Source organism: Procambarus clarkii, chromosome 5, assembly GCF_040958095.1.
Source record: "Procambarus clarkii isolate CNS0578487 chromosome 5, FALCON_Pclarkii_2.0, whole genome shotgun sequence".
Taxonomy (NCBI): domain Eukaryota; kingdom Metazoa; phylum Arthropoda; class Malacostraca; order Decapoda; family Cambaridae; genus Procambarus; species Procambarus clarkii.
This window is the reverse complement of record NC_091154.1, coordinates 8,130,751-8,147,297: the sequence shown is the minus strand read 5'-3', so window position 1 is coordinate 8,147,297 and position 16,547 is coordinate 8,130,751. Positions and strand designations below refer to the sequence as shown.

The 16,547-nt window shown below is 47.2% G+C and overlaps 1 protein-coding gene across 3 annotated transcripts in view; it reads left to right on the top strand.

The window, feature by feature from the left end:
• Tomosyn (syntaxin-binding protein tomosyn) overlaps positions 1–16,547 on the top strand; it is a 490,464-nt gene that overhangs the window by 283,022 nt on the left and 190,895 nt on the right. For all 3 annotated transcript variants that reach the window (XM_069339129.1, XM_069339132.1, XM_069339137.1), the window contains exons 10-11: positions 1,080–1,323; positions 1,697–1,783. In XM_069339129.1, coding sequence (XP_069195230.1) covers positions 1,080–1,323; positions 1,697–1,783 — 331 coding nt within the window. The remainder of the gene's footprint in view (positions 1–1,079; positions 1,324–1,696; positions 1,784–16,547) is intronic.

Below are 16,547 nucleotides of genomic sequence, written 5' to 3'. Positions count from 1 at the left end.
GAGTCCACTAAGGAAGTCATCAGTATAATTATTGATATAAGCAGAGAAAGTCAGTTTGTCTCGGACCTTTATCAAGCCCTGAAAATGTTGTTACTTTCATTTCATGTGATGTTTGTGAGTTGGGTTATAATCAGTATAAGCTGCGGGTAAACGTTTGTCCAAGCAAACATCCCAAATCAAGGCTTCAACAGTACAGGTGACATCTCTGGAACCTGCTGGTAGAGAAGTAGACGTGGGACCCAAGAGCCTGATGGAAGAAGTGTTTAGGCAGGACTCTAGAGCCTGATGGAAGAAGTGTTTAGACAGGGACCCTAGAGCCTGATGGAAGAAGTGTTTAGACAGGACCCTAGAGCCTGATGGAAGAAGTGTTTAGGCAGGACCCTAGAGCCTGATGGAAGAAGTGTTTAGACAGGACCCTAGAGCCTGATGGAAGAAGTGTTTAGGAGGACCCTAGAGCCTGATGGAAGAAGTGTTTAGGCAGGACTCTAGAGCCTGATGGAAGAAGTGTTTAGACAGGGACCCTAGAGCCTGATGGAAGAAGTGTTTAGACAGGACCCTAGAGCCTGATGGAAGAAGTGTTTAGGCAGGACCCTAGAGCCTGATGGAAGAAGTGTTTAGGCAGGACCCTAGAGCCTGATGGAAGAAGTGTTTAGGCAGGACCCTAGAGCCTGATGGAAGAAGTGTTTAGGCAGGACCTTAGAACCAAAAATGTGCATCTTATCTATGAGCAAATACATAGTTGTGTTGGTGTTGAGCACTTAGATGTTAGAGGAGGCAAAATATGAAATGAAGTCTGTATGCCTCTAATGTCCACATGCTGGCAAGTACTGTAAATGAAGACTAAACAACACGTCAGAAAATGAGGAGACAACGATGTTTTGGTCCATGTATGACTGAGGATGGCCCACAATCGACTTGATAATTGTCCAGGACGGACCAAAACATAGTCGTCTCCTCATTTTCTGGTGTGCGGTTTAGCCTTCACATCTTCAGGCCTGTTATTGTGACTCGTCGTCTGCAAGTGTATATGTGAGATATCGAGAGCTCATTGTTGTATGTAATTGGCTCTGTGTTTACAGGCACGCTGATGGCAGTATTAAATTTTGGGATGCATCCTCGGTCAGTCTACAAGTACTCTACAAACTCAAAACGGCAAAAGTATTTGAGAAACCCAAAACACGAAGCATTGATGGGGATGAGGATCCTTTTGCAATCCAGCATATCTTCCTCTGTCCGGAGTCTCGGTTTCTGTGCGTTGCGGGGGCCACGTCTCATGTTATACTCTTCAAATACTCCAAACAGGAAACCGTTGCAGAAATTTCAGTAAGTTTCTATGCGGTTTCATATTTTTTAAGTCTCTCTGTCTCTGCCAACTTTGCTAGTATTTGTTTCTCTCTAATCTGTCTTTCATTTATCTTGAGTATTTATTTATTTTATTACCGATAATATTTCTGGAGGCTCCATAACCAATCGCACTAATTTGGAGTTGTTTTTTCCATGTTCTCTTTATTAATTTTTATTTATTTATATACAAGAAAGAACATTGGGTTGTGAGTTACATAACATTGGTGTTCTTACATTCTTGCAAAGCCACTAACAAGCATAGTATTTCTTTATCATGCAAGTTTTTTTATTCTGTGTGAAGAACAAGATCCTGTTCCATGTTCTCTCTCAATAGTTAAACTTGTTCTTTCAGTGTCTGGAGATCCCAATCGTGTACGAGGTTTATGAGTCGGGCGACTGTTCGCCGGAGTACGAGTTCCCGCCTCGCCCCACCCTCCAGGTAGTGCATAGCCCCCATCACACCTCGGCTGCAGGGGACACCGATAAAAAATCCTCTGATAAAAAGGGCTACAGTCAGAGTCAGAATCATAGGAAAAAAAAGGGTGTAGGTATTGGTGGTAGTTGGCCGAAGCCAAGGTGTTGTGTCAGTGTCCATGGTGGTTGCATCGTAGAATACTGGGAATGGCGTTCTTCTCCCAGCGGCAGGAAAGTAGTTTGCTCGTTCTTTGCTTAGGAGCCCATTAGAGTTTGGTGGATGGCTCAATAGCTCTCATAGTCAGTGTCACGTTTTTTAAGGAAACTTTAGCAACTAGGAACCTGTAGTTCCCTCTAAATTGTTCAAGATGAAAAAGTGCTGGAATGGCTGTATTGTTAGTAGAAATATTATTCTCCTTAGACAACTTTACATAGTTTTCTGTCTTAGAGAAGCAAGTAAGCATGGTCTTATTGATAAGTCAATCTTCATAGCTTATTCTGTTGACAAATTTATCGTTAGCAATTGTTCTTTGCAGAAACTGAAATACCATCATGATATTCTCTCTTGCCTTTCATGGTCATTTCTAAAAGCCATCATCAAATTCTCAGCAACTGATATAGTGCATGCTCTATACGAGGTCAAATATATGCTAAAATGCCTCGGTGTGTGTGTTCAGTAAGCTCTAAATATTATTTAGCAATAGTCTTTTTCTAAATTTCTAAATAGTTTTCTGGGGGGAGCCCCTACGGCTCCCTGGAGCTTATCGGGCTAATGTGTGTTATGTTAGACCGGGACATTAGCTATGGAGTTCAGACCTACCAGGGACCAGCGCCAGAACCTGGCCCCTTCAGAGAGGTTTCAGGGAGCAATGGCCCTGGAAAACCCCATATAGTTGGGGGTTTTCCTTATCTGCCATCGACCGGGGTTAGGCACCCAGAAAGGTAGGCGTAACAAAACAAACCCCACATGGTAAAAAACTACAACAAAAACCGAACAGAGAGGTAGAAAACTCCCTACAATCCCAAGGAAAACAATCAAACAATCAATTTACTGCCGCGCCGGTCGTCCGCGCAGCCCTCCCCTCCCCGGGAGGGGGAGGGGGGGGGGCCCGGACCTCACCGCGCCGGCTGCCGTCAGTTCGCAAGCTAGTGTCAACCGGGATAGACGCTTCTCTGGCCTCAAATTCCTTGGCGGTGTTTGCCTCGTGTGGCGTTCTCTGCTGTTGTCATGGTGTGCGGTGGCCAGGAGTACTTCATCAGTGCCGGGGCTGCATGCGTCTAGGGCTTCCTTCCCTAGGCGCCCTGTGAGTACTGCCCTTGCGTGTCAGGGTTATCTTCTCTGGGGCGTTCGGGAACCGCTCCCGTAGAGGTTTTTGCTGCTCGGCATTTGCCTCGCCCTTGGGGCCAGCTGGGGCTTGGGGCCCTTGTTTGGCCTTGGGTAGGGAGTGGTATTGTGCTGGTTAGGGCGTCAAGGTGTTGCGCGGCCTGCCACCTAAGCGGCGACCGGTTCCTGTTGCTCTGGGGACGGTGTACTTTTGCGGGGTTTTTCTTTTGTTTTGTTTTTGGTTGCCTGGTGGAGGTGCTGCCTCGTGGGCCCATAGTTCCCCTGGTATTGTTTTGGTGGCCCTCTGCTAGGCCCCCGTGCTTGTACACGTCCCAGGGGTTTTCAGTATTATCAATTACCCGTGTTTTGTTTGGGTTTCTTAACCGGTTAGCAACACCTTGCCCGGGCTTCCCGTAGTTGCTAACCTACGGGCCCTGGAAACCCCTGTCAGGGCTCGGGGACCCATGGAGGCGTCTCCCGAGTTCCAGCCTGCCTTGTGCGGGTTTGAAGGTTGCAGTGTGCCCTTGTCTCAGGGTGACAGTCACCTGTTTTGCCTTCGTCATGCTGCCTGTTGGGTCAATGACACCTTTGACCCGGAGTCTTGCGAGTCCTGTTCTCTGCTTGTGCTCAGGTTTTACTCTGAGGATGTTCCTATTAGAGTACAGGCAGCATCAGCGTTGCATGGTAGATTTAGGTTATTGCAACGCGCTAGGTTGGTTTCCCGCCTGGATGCCCCGAGGCTGCCCCGTTTTTGCTTTAGGGACCCTGATCTGGGGGCGTTGATTGCTATGGCTTTGACTCCTACGCCCTCTGGTCCTTCCCCTGTGGTTCTTCCTGCACCACCCCCCCTGTGTCCGGCTCCGAAACGTATGCGGCTTTCGGCCTTGGCACACGATTTAGTTGGTGGTGAGACTCGGGCTGCTTCGGGGGCTGCCCCATCCGGGTCGGGGACGGAGGCATTTGAGCCGGTTCCTCCTGCCGAGGCTTCTGGGTCCCACCAGCAGGCCCCCTTGTCTGCCTTTCCCTTGGACTCTACCTTTTCTTCAGGGGTAGAGGGTTTGGAGGACGGCTCTGCCCCGGGTCCCGACGTAAGGGATCCTGGGGCTGGGGAGGAGTCGACCTGGGGGCCTTGGGCCCCCTGTGACCCCGCTTGGGTGCTTTTGCCTTCCCCACGGGGTTTATTGTTGCAGGGGGAGGGGTTTTCTTATCCTCCCTCCCTGTATGAGTATGATTTGGGTTCGGCTCCTCCCCGTGTTCGGTTCCGGGCGCCTTTGGGTACCTCGGCTCCGTCTTTACAGGGGTTTGCTACTTCCCGTCTCTCCGCGAAGGTGGCTCGGGAAGCTCTTGCTGCATACCTCTTGCGAGACCCGGGTTATGCCTCCCCGATGGATCCGTCCTCGTTTGAGTTCGGTTCTTCTTCCCGTTTTTGGGTACGTTTGGAGGTTCCGGGGTCTTCCTGGCTGGCAGACTGCCCTTTCTTTTCGTTGGGGGCGTGGCATGGGTTCTGTCGGACCCGCACGCTTGATTGGCGCGAGACTGCTACTTTTATGCAGGTTTACCTGGGGGGCGAGTTTGAGCACCTTAATGCGTGCTTATTCGCTCCTGTGCTTTCTCGGGATGTTGGCCTTTTCCAGCTTCACGTGCAGGTTCCTCAGCTTTCGGCTTCATTGGTTGCGGAGGAGTTGCGCTCCCGTGGGCATTTGGCTTCGGTCTTGCGTTTCTTTTCCCTTCTCGAGCTCTCTTCTGCTTGGCTCGAGGAGGATGTGGGAGCGTTGGCTGAAGGGCCTTCGTCCGGGGCGCTTTCTTCGGCAGCTAGGGCGTCGGCTGCACTGTTGAAGCTCTTTGCGCCCATCCTGAAGGAAGCGGTGTCTCTGTTTTTTGCTTCTCGCCTCGCGTGCCGTCAGGCTGTGCTCGCCCTCTCTTTGGATTCCGCTTGGGCCCTGGCTCTTAGGTTTTCATCTCCTTTTTGTCCGTTGCTGTTTGCAGAGTCTGCGGTGTCCCAGTTTCTGCATGCGGCTTCGGCTAGTTGTCGTCCTATGGCGGACTTGTTGATTCTCCGGAGCAGTCGTTCTCGGCAGTTTCGGAGGGGTCGTGCCAGGGTTTCGGTTTCCGCTGGTCGAGGTGGGCCTTTGGTGCCGGTTTCTGAGCCGTTGTTCCCTTTGGGGCCAGCGTCGTCTGGGCGGCGCAGTGTTCGCCCTGTTCGACGGTTGGGTTCTCGTGCGGGGCGTCGGCCCTTTCGCAGTTTGCCCCGTTGACGGGGCGATGGGGGGGAGGCTCGCTCTGTTTGCCCACGCTTGGTCCCACGATTTGTGGGCCTTTTCGGTCGTGTCATCCGGCCTGCGGTGGCGTTGGGCGCCTCGTCCTCCTTTGGGGGGTTCGGGGCTGACAGGGCAGGTCTCTTCTCCGGCGCTTCGTCAAGTCATCTTGGAGTGGGTGCGCTTGGGCGTGGTCGAACCGACTACGTCCCTCAGGTGGGTTTCCCGCCTGTTTCCAGTGCCGAAACGGGACTGTGCGGATCTGAGGTTCATTCTGGACTTGTCCCGTCTGAACCCCTGGATTCCTTGCCCCTCCTTTCGGATGACTACTCTGTCTCAGGTCCGGCTTCTGTTGGAGCCGGGTGCCTGGATGGTGTCCCTGGACCTAAAGGACGCGTATTGGCACGTTCCTATTCATCCGGGGTTCAGGGACTGGTTAAGCTTCGTGGTAGGGCGTCACGCTTACCGTTTTCGTTGCCTACCTTTTGGCCTGAATCTGGCACCTCGCGTTTTCACGCGTCTGACCCGAGTTGTGGTGACCCGTCTGCGTCTTCTAGGGATTCGGGTTTTGGCCTACCTCGACGACTGGCTGGTGTGGGCTCCCAGTCGGTCAGCTTGTCTGCTCGCCAGGGATTTGGTTCTTTCCCAGCTCGCCAGGTTCGGGTTCCTGGTGAACTGGAGGAAGTCCCATCTGGTTCCGTCCCAGGTTCGGACCTGGCTGGGTCTTGTTTGGGATTCTCGGACCGCTTCCTTGTCTCTACCTCCGGTGGCGTTGCGGCGGCTGCGGGACCGCCGTTTGCTGTTTCTGCGAGGGTCCCGGGTCACTCGGCGGTTGCTCGAGCGGTTGTGCGGGAGTCTGAACTTCGCCATGCTAGTCTACCCGCCGGGTCGGGTTTGGCTTCGGCGTCTGTTTTGGTTCCTTCGGGGACGTCCTTTCCGCCTCTCTCGCGATCGTTGGGTTCGCCCTCCGGGGGTCTTATGTCGGTTGCTGCGTCACCGTCTTCCTCTTCGGATTTTTCGGGGTTCGGTGCCTTGGCGCCTTCCCGAGCCCTCGCTCGATGTGTTCACGGACGCGTCGTCTCTCGGCTGGGGCTTTGTGACCAGTGCTCACCAGGCAGGCCAGGGACGGTGGGGTCCGTCCTTCCATCGGGCTCACAGCACGGTTCGGGAGTTCGCGGCTGTCTGGTTCGCGCTTCGGAGGGTTCGGGTCGCTCGGGGATCGACCATTCGCCTCCATTCGGACTGTTCTCCGGTGGTTCATTGCCTGAACCGCGGGGGTTCTCTTCGGTCCTTGGCTCTTTGGGGTTGGTCCCTTCGAGTGGTTCGTCTGCTGGATTCTCGGGGTTTGGCTCTCCGTGCGGTTCACGTCCGGGGAGTGTCCAACGTTCTGGCGGACGGTCTGTCTCGCTTCCTTCCCCTGTCCACGGAATGGACGGTCGACGACGACTCGTTTCGTTGGATCTGCCAGACGTACGGTCTCCCAGATGTGGACCTCTTCGCGTCGGCGTGGTCCCGGCGTCTCCCTCTATATGTGACGCCCTTCCCCGACTGCGAGGCGTTCGCGGTGGATGCTTTTCGGCAGGACTGGTCGAGGTGGGGTTACCTGTACCTTTTTCCTCCGGTCCAGCTGTTGCTTCGGGTTCTGGTTCGGTTAGAGACATTCCCGGGGAGAGTAGTCCTCGTGGCCCCTTGGTGGCCGGCCCAGCCTTGGTTTCCGGTGCTTCTGGCTCAGTGCCCGAACCCGGGACGTTTCCCGCGGCTCCGCCTCTTTCAGCAGGTCGGCCCGATCCGGTACGGGGCTGGTTCGACCTTCTCCTCTGCTCTTCGCGTCTGGTCTTTTTGACGCGGGTGTATCACCATTTCTATGGTGATCAGGTGGCTTCTTTGATGGTGTCCCACCTGAGAGCTTCGTCTAGGCGACAGTATGAAGTTTCCTGGCGTTCCTTTCGCCATTTTCTGGCTCTTCGTAGGTTGTCTTTTCTCTCGGATCGGGTTGTTTTGTCCTTCCTTACTTGGCTTTTTCAGGACCGTCATTTGATGCCTAATACTGTCGCCTCGTATCGTGCGGCGCTGGCGGAGCCGCTCCAGCTCGCTTTCGGGGTGGACGTCACATCCGCCCCGTTTCGTAAGCTTTCCCGTGCTATGTTTCACCTCCGGCCTGCTCATGCGCCGCCTGAGCCGTCCTGGTCCTTGGACAGGGTGCTCTCCTATCTTTCCTCTCCTCGGTTTGTGGTGGCCCCTTCGGTTCCGGATTGTTTTTCCAAGGCTTTGTTTTTGTTGGCATTGGCCTCTGGGGGCCGGGTAGGGGAGCTTCATGCTCTCCTCCGGCGCAGGGGTTACTGCTCTTTTGGTCCTGGGGGTAGGTTTGTCCGTTTGCAGCCTTCTCCGTCCTTTCTGGCAAAGAACGAGACGGCTGCTTTCCGGAGGGGTCCGTGGGTCATTGATGCTTGGTTGGTTCGGCCGGGGGTGCATCATGTGTTGTGTCCTGTTGCTGCACTTCGCCGTTACCTGCGCGCTTCGGCCGGAGTGGCTGGGGATGCGCTTTGGGTTGATCCGGTTTCCCTCGTTCCCTGTTCCAGGGCTCGGGTCTCCCAGGTTGTCCGCAGGGTTATTAAATCTAGCCAGCCTGCGGTCTATCCTCGCGCCCATGACGTTAGGAAGTTTGCGGCTTTGGCTGCCGTGTTTGGTAATATGTCTTGGGCTCATATTCGGGCGCGTGGATTTTGGAAGTCGAACAGGGTCCTGGCCGCCCGTTATTTGGTGAATGTCCCTGCTCCTCGTCGTTCTTGTGTTGCTTTGGGTCGCAGGTTGCAGCCAGTTGTCTCGACTTCGAGTTGAGGAGTTTGTGGCCACCGCCTCCCGGGTAAGTCCCATTTTCCTTCTCTTTGGGTATGTAGCTCCAGGGAGCCGTAGGGGCTCCCCCCAGAAAACCAGCGTTGAATGTAATGAAACGCCATTTTCTGGGTGAGCCCCGGAGGCTCCCTGGTTACCCTCCCTCCCATCCGGTCGGCGGGATTTTTCGCGTTGGTTGAAGCCTAGTTTCCGAACTGACGGCAGCCGGCGCGGTGAGGTCCGGGGCCCCCCCCCCCTCCCCCTCCCGGGGAGGGGAGGGCTGCGCGGACGACCGGCGCGGCAGTAAATTGATTGTTTGATTGTTTTCCTTGGGATTGTAGGGAGTTTTCTACCTCTCTGTTCGGTTTTTGTTGTAGTTTTTTACCATGTGGGGTTTGTTTTGTTACGCCTACCTTTCTGGGTGCCTAACCCCGGTCGATGGCAGATAAGGAAAACCCCCAACTATATGGGGTTTTCCAGGGCCATTGCTCCCTGAAACCTCTCTGAAGGGGCCAGGTTCTGGCGCTGGTCCCTGGTAGGTCTGAACTCCATAGCTAATGTCCCGGTCTAACATAACACACATTAGCCCGATAAGCTCCAGGGAGCCTCCGGGGCTCACCCAGAAAATGGCGTTTCATTACATTCAACGCTGGTTTTTTTTAACTATAGCAAATGCTGTATTTTATATTGTAAGTATTTTGAATCCTGGTGACTAAGCTGACAATATAGTTTCTAAGCTGGCCCTCCTTGCAGTGTCTCTGGTATCACAGACACACCCACAAAACTACAAGTCTTCTGGATGAGCATATCTCTGATGTCGAGCCTGGCCTCAGGTGGGGCTCAGGGAATACAGTAACTCCCAGAACCCTCCAGGTATGCGTAAACCTATCAAACACCAGGACCAGAATCTGGTGAGCTTATAGAGGTGAGAGGAGCATGGTGATCCGAGATCTCAAAATATATAGCGTGTGTGTACTTACCTAATTGTGTTTGCGGGGGATGAGCTCTGGCTTTTTGGTCCCGCCTCTCAACTGTCAATCAACTAATGTACAGGTTCCTGAGCCTACTGGGCTCTATCATATCTACACTTGAAGCTGTGTATGGAGTCAGCCTCTACCACATCACTTCCTAAGGCATTCCATTTGTCTACTACTCTGACACTGAAAAAATTCTTTCTAACGTCTCTATGACTCATTTGGGCACTCAATTTCCACCTTTGTCCCCTAGTGCATGTGCCTCTTGTGGTAAATAGTCTGTCTTTATCTATCCTATCAATTTCTCTGAGAATCTTGTCTGTGGTGATCATGTCCCCTCTAACTCTTCTGTCTCCTAGTGACGTGAGGTTTAAATCCCGTAGTCTCTCCTCGTAGCTCATACCCCTCAGTGCGGGTACTAGTCTGGTGGCAAACCTTTGAACCTTTTCCAGTTTAGTCATATGCTTGACTAGATATGGACTCCATGCTGAAGCTGCATACTCCAGGATTGGTCTGACATATGTGGAATACAAAGTTCTGAAAGATTCCTTACACAAGTTTCTAAAGTCAGTTCTTATGTTAGCCAACCTGGCATATGCTGCTGATGTTATCCTCTTGATATGAGCTTCAGGGGAGAGGTCTGGTGTGATATCAACCCCCAGGTCTTTCTCTCTCTCTCTCTCTCTCTCTCTCTCTCAGACTCTTGAAGTATTTCATCTCCCAAATGATACCTTGTATCTGGTCTCCTGCTCCCTACACCTATCTTCATTAAGTTGCATTTGATTGGGTTAAACTCTAACAACCATTTGTTCGACCATTCCTGCAGCTTGTCGAGGTCTTCTTCAAGCCTCAAGCTGTCCTCCTCTGTCCTAATCCTTCTCATAAGTTTGGCGTCGTCAGCAAACATTGAGAGGAATGAGTCTCTACCCTCTGGGAGATCATTTACATATATCAGAAACAGCATAGGACCGAGTACAGAGCCCTGTGGGACTCGACTGGTGACTTCATGCCAATCTGAGGTCTCACCCCTCACTGTAACTCTCTGCTTCCTATTGCTTAGGTACTCCCTTATCCACTGGAGCACCCTACCAGTTACTCCTGCCTGTTTCTTTAGCTTATGCACCAGCCTTTTATGAGGTACTGTGTAAAAGGCTTTCCGACAATCAAAAAAACATAACGTGTGTGTGTGTGTGTGTGTAATTACCTAAGTGTAGTTACAGGATGAGAGCTACGCTCGTGGTGTCCCGTCTTCCCAGCACTCTTTGTCATATAATGCTTTGAAACTACTGATGGTCTTGGCTTCCACCACCTTCTCACCTAACTTGTTCCAACCGTCTACCACTCTGTTGCGAAAGTGAATTTTCTTATATTTCTTAGGCATCTGTGTTTAGTTAGTTTAAATCTATAACCTATTGTTCTTGAAGTTCCAGGTCTCAGGAAATCTTCCCTATGGATTTTATCAATTCCTGTTATGAAGGGCATGACAATGTTCTATCTTCCCTATTACCTTATCATCAGCAAACATGTTCATAATATTCTGTATTCCATCTGGTAGATCATTTATGTAGACAATGAACATTACCAGTGCAAGAACTGAACCAAGTGGTACTCCACTTGTGACATTCCTCCAATCCGATACATTGCCTCTGATTACGGCCCTCATTTTTCTATCAGTTAGGAAATTTTTCATCCGTGCTAGAAGCTTACCTGTCACCCCTCCAATATGTTCCAGTTTCCAGAACCTCTTATGTGGAACTCGGTCAAAAGCCTTTTTTAGGTCCAGATAGATGCATTCAACCCAACCATCTCTTTCCTGTAAAATATCTGTGGCTCGATCATAGAAACTGAGTAAATTTTTTTCACAGGATCTTCCAGATCGAAAACCATACTGTCTGTCTGATATTATATCGTTTTTCTCCAGGTGTTCTACCCATTTAGTTTTAATTATTTTTTCCAATATTTTGACTATTACACTTGTCAATAATACAGGTCTATAATTAAGGGGGTCTTCCCTGCTTCCACTTTTGTAGATTGAGACGATGTTAGCCTTTTTCCACACATCAGCTACAACTCCTGTAAACAGGGATGCTTGAAAAATCAGATGAAGTGGAAAGCTGAGCTCAGGTGCACATTCTCTCAGAACCCATGGTGAAACTCCATCTGGACCAACTGCTTAGTTCTTACTTAGTTCCTTTAGCATTTTCTCCACTTCATCTAGACACCTTTATGTGCTCTATGCTGTTCTCTGGAATTCTTATTGTGTCTGGTTCCCTGAAGATTTCATTTTGTACAAACACACTTTGGAACTTTTTGTTTAATTTTTCACACATTTCCTTTTCATTTTCTGTGAATCTATTTCCCATTTTCAACCTCTGAATATTATCCTTTACCTGCAATTTGTTGTTTATGAATTTATAGAATAGACCTGGTTCTGTTTTACATTTGTACGCAATCCCTTTTTCAAAATTTCTTTCTGCCTCTCTCCTCACTGCCGTGTAGTTGTTTCTCGCATCTGTATATCGCTGGTATGTTTGGGGGTTTGGCCTCTTCCTATATTGATTCCATTTTTGTATCTTTTGGTCTCTGGCCCTCTCGCAATTTCTGTCGAACCAATCCTGTTTTCTAGTTCTGCATCTCTGCTTTGGAATAAATTTTTTTATGCCTTTATCATATATTTCACAAAACTTGACATACATCTCATTTACTTCATGTCCTAACAGCAAGTCTTTCCAGTCAAATTCCTTAAAGAAATGTCTGAGTTCCCCATAATGACCTCTCCTGAAATCAGGCTTTTCAACTGCTTCAACCTCATTTTCTTCCAGATTATAACACACAGCATACTTTATTCCCAATAAGACATGGTCACTTTTACCTAAGGGAGGGAGGTACTGAATGTCAAATATCTCTACATCTTTCCTGGTAAATATCACATCCAGCATGGTGGGAACATCCCCTTCCCTCATTCTCGTAAGCTTGTTTAACATGTTGAAACATGAATGTTTCCAGGATGAGGTTTATGAATGTACAAGTCCAAAAATCCTCCATTCTAGCTTCATATGCCTCCCAGTCTATGGATTTTATGTTGAAGTCGCCGACTACCAACAGTCGTGATCTATCTTTATCAGCTCTGACTATAATTTCTCTCATTATTGTTATAAGACCCTCTCGTTTATTATCTAGCTCCTCCTTTGTCCACGTGTTGCTTGGCGGTGGACTATATGCATTTATGATCGTTAGTTTATCATCCTGATTGCATATCTCTAGTGCTATTATGTCAACTTCTCGTGGATTGGCAATTATTATTTCGTTTACCTTTAGGTGTTCTTTCACCAGCACAGCTACGCCGCCGCCTTTCCTAATTTTTCTGTCCCGTCTCCAGACTGAGTAGCCTCTTGGGAATATGACCTCATTTAAAATATCATCTTCAAGTTTTGTCTCCATGAGTGCAAAAATGTCTGGTGTTTGCAGCTGTATTACATCACTTAACTCCAGTATCTTTGATCTCACTCCATTTATGATGGTGTATGCAATTTTCAGGAACTTGTTCCCCCTCTCCTTATTCTTCACTCCCCCTCTCTCTAATCCTTTTTGTTGGTTTGCCTTTATGTACCACTTTACTGGTTTGCCTAGCCCTATCACTTTGAAGAAAAAAAGAATTGATTTCTTCTTCATTCCTGCTCCTTTAAACGTTTTGCCTCTGCAAAGTTCAGTTTCAGCTTCTCTCTGTCTTCTTTTGAAAGATCTCGTCTTAACGACCATACTTTCCCTACCTCATCACTTTGTAATTTTCTAGCATTCCTTAGTACTTCTTCCATCTGTTTGGCACTGTTTAGGGTGATCCTCAAAGGTCAGTCTTTCCCTTTTACGTGTGTAATTACCTAAGTGTAGTTACAGGATGAGAGCTACGCTCGTGGTGTCCCGTCTTCCCAGCACTCTTTGTCATATAACGCTTTGAAACTACTGACGGTCTTGGCCTCCACCACCTTCTCACTTAACTTGTTCCAACCGTCTACCACTCTATTTGCGAAGGTGAATTTTCTTATATTTCTTCGGCATCTGTGTTTAGCTAGTTTAAATATATGACCTCTTGTTCTTGAAGTGCCAGGTCTCAAGAAATCTTCCCTGTCGATTTTATCAATTCCTGTTACTATTTTGTATGTAGTGATCATATCACCTCTTTTTCTTCTGTCTTCTAGTTTTGGCATGTTTAATGCTTCCAACCTCTCCTCGTAGCTCTTGCCCTTCAGTTCTGGGAGCCACTTCGTAGCATGTCTTTGCACCTTTTCCAGTTTGTTGATGTGCTTCTTAAGATATGGGCACCACACAACAACTGCATATTCTAGCTTTGGCCTAACAAAAGTCATGAACAATTTCTTTAGTATATCGCCATCCATGTATTTAAATGCAATTCTGAAGTTAGAAAGCATCGCATAGGCTCCTTGCACAATATTCTTTATGTGGTCCTCAGGTGATAGTTTTCTATCTAGAACCACCCCTAGATATCTTTCTTTATCAGAATTCTTTAAAGATTTCTCACATAATATATAGGTTGTATGGGGTCTATGTTCTCCTATTCCACATTCCATAACATGACATTTATTAACATTAAATTCTATTTGCCAGGTGGTGCTCCATATACTTATTTTGTCCAGGTCTTCTTGAAGGGCATGACAATCATCTAAATTTCTTATCCTTCCTATTATCTTAGCATCATCAGCAAACATGTTCACATAATTCTGTATACCAACTGGTAGATCATTTATGTACACAATAAACATCACTGGTGCAAGAACTGAACCCTGTGGTACTCCACTTGTGACATTTCTCCATTCCGATACATTGCCTCTGATTACTGCCCTCATTTTTCTATCAGTCAGAAAACTTTTCATCCATGACAGAAGCTTACCTGTCACCCCTCCAATATTTTCCAGTTTCCAGAACAACCTCTTATGTGGAACTCTGTCGAAAGCCTTTTTTAGGTCCAGATAGATGCAGTCAACCCAACCATCTCTTTCCTGTAATATCTCTGTGGCTCGATCATAGAAACTGAGTAAATTCGATACACAGGATCTTCCAGATCGAAAACCATACTGTCTGTCTGATATTATATCATTTCTCTCCAGGTGTTCTACCCATTTAGTTTTGATTAGCTTTTCCAATACTTTCACTATTACACTTGTCAATGATACAGGTCTATAATTGAGGGGGTCTTCCCTGCTGCCACTTTTGTAGATTGGAACTATGTTAGCCTGTTTCCACACGTCTGCTACGATTCCTGTACACAGGGATGCCTGAAAGATCAGGTGAAGTGGAATGCTGAGCTCAGATGCACATTCTCTCAGAACCCATGGTGAAACGCCATCTGGGCCAGCTGCTTTGTTCTTCCCGAGCTCCTTTAGCATATTTTCCACTTCATCTCAAGACACCTCTATCCGCTCTATGTTGTTCTCTGGAATTCTTATTGTGTCTGGTTCTCTGAAGATTTCATTTTGTACAAACACACTTTGGAACTTTTCATTTAATGTTTCACACATTTCCTTTTCATTTTCCGTGAATCTGTTTCCCATTTTCAACCTCTGGATATTATCCTTTACCTGCAATTTGTTGTTTATGAATTTGTAGAATAGGCCGGGTTCTGTTTTACATTTATCTGCTATCCCTTTTTCAAAATTTCTTTCTGCCTCTCTCCTTACTGCTGTATAGTTGCTTCTCGCATCTTTGTATCGCTGGTATGTTTGGGGGTTTGGCCTCTTCCTATACTGATTCCATTTTTGTGTCTTTTGGTCTCTTGCCCTCTCACAATTTCTGTCAAACCAATCCTGTTTTCTGGCCCTGCATCTCTGTTTTGGTATGAATGTTTGTGTGCCTTCCTCGTATAGTTTTAAAAATTTGGCATACATTTCATTTACTTCCCTGCCTAGCAACAATTCTGTCCAATTACACTCATTAAAAAAATTTCGAAGTTCCCCATAGTTGCCTCTCCTTAAATCGAGTTTATCAACTGTTTCAATGTCCCCATTTTCTTCTAGATGATATCTTAAAGCATATTTAATGTCTAACAGGACGTGATCACTCTTTCCCAAGGGAGGAAGGTACTGGATGTTAAAAATCTCTTCTTCTTTCCTGGTGAATACTAGATCCAGTACTGACGGTACATCTCCTTCCCTCATTCTTGTGGCTTGCTTTATGTGTTGATACAAGAATGTCTCCAGAATGAGGTTCACAAATCTGCATGTCCAAAAGTCCTTCGTTCTTGCTTCATAGGCCTCCCAGTCTATTGCTCTAAAGGTGAAGTCCCCCAGTATCAACAGTCGTGATTTATCTTTATCTGCTTGTACAATAATATCTCTCGTGACCATTATGAGGCCCTCTCGTTTGTCATCTAGTTCTTCCTTTGTCCATGTGTTGCTTGCTGGTGGGCTGTAGGTATTTACAATTATCAGCTTATCATCCTGATTCCAGACCTGCAATGCCATTATGTCAATATCTCGAGGGTTTTCAAATATTAACTCTCTTACCTTCAGGTGTTTTTTCACCAGTACAGCCACTCCTCCTCCCTTCCTAGTTTTCCTGTCACGTCTCCAAACTGAGTAGCCTCTTGGGAATATGACTTCATTTATTATATTTCCTTCAAGTTTCGTCTCTGATAATGCAACAATATCTGGGACCCTAAGCTGGATTATATCTTGCAACTCCAAAGTTTTTGACCTCACTCCATCTATGTTGGTATATACAATTTTCAGGAACATGTTCCCTTTTCCTTTGCTCTTTACTCCCCCTTCCACTACTGATCTTGTTGCTTTGTTTTTATGTATTTTTATGTTTTATTTGTATGTATGTGTGTGTGTGTGTGTGTGTGTGTATATATATATATAATATATATATATGTATATATAATGTATATATATAATATAATATATATATATATATAATGTATATATATATATGTCGTACCTAGTGGCCAGAACGCACTTCTCTGCCTACTATGCAATGCTTGATTTGCCTAATAGGCCGAGTGATTTTCTTTATTTTCAATAAATTTTTTCCAACTAGTTTATTTGAATTATTATTATTATATTATAATAAGAACATAAATTATTTACTTTGTTTTGTTAGTTTAGGATAGGTTAAGATAGGTTAGGTTGGGTAGGTTTGGTTAGATTCGATCATATATTTACGTTAGTTTTAACTCATGATTGAAAAAAATTAACTCATACATAATGAAATGGATAGCTATATCATTTCATAAGAAAAAAATGAGAAAAATGTATAAATTTAGAAAAACTCGGCCAATTGGGTAAATCGGACCTTGCATAGTATCCCGAGAAGTGCGTTCTGGCTACTAGGTACGACATACATATATATATATATATATATATATATATATATATATAATTTATCGTA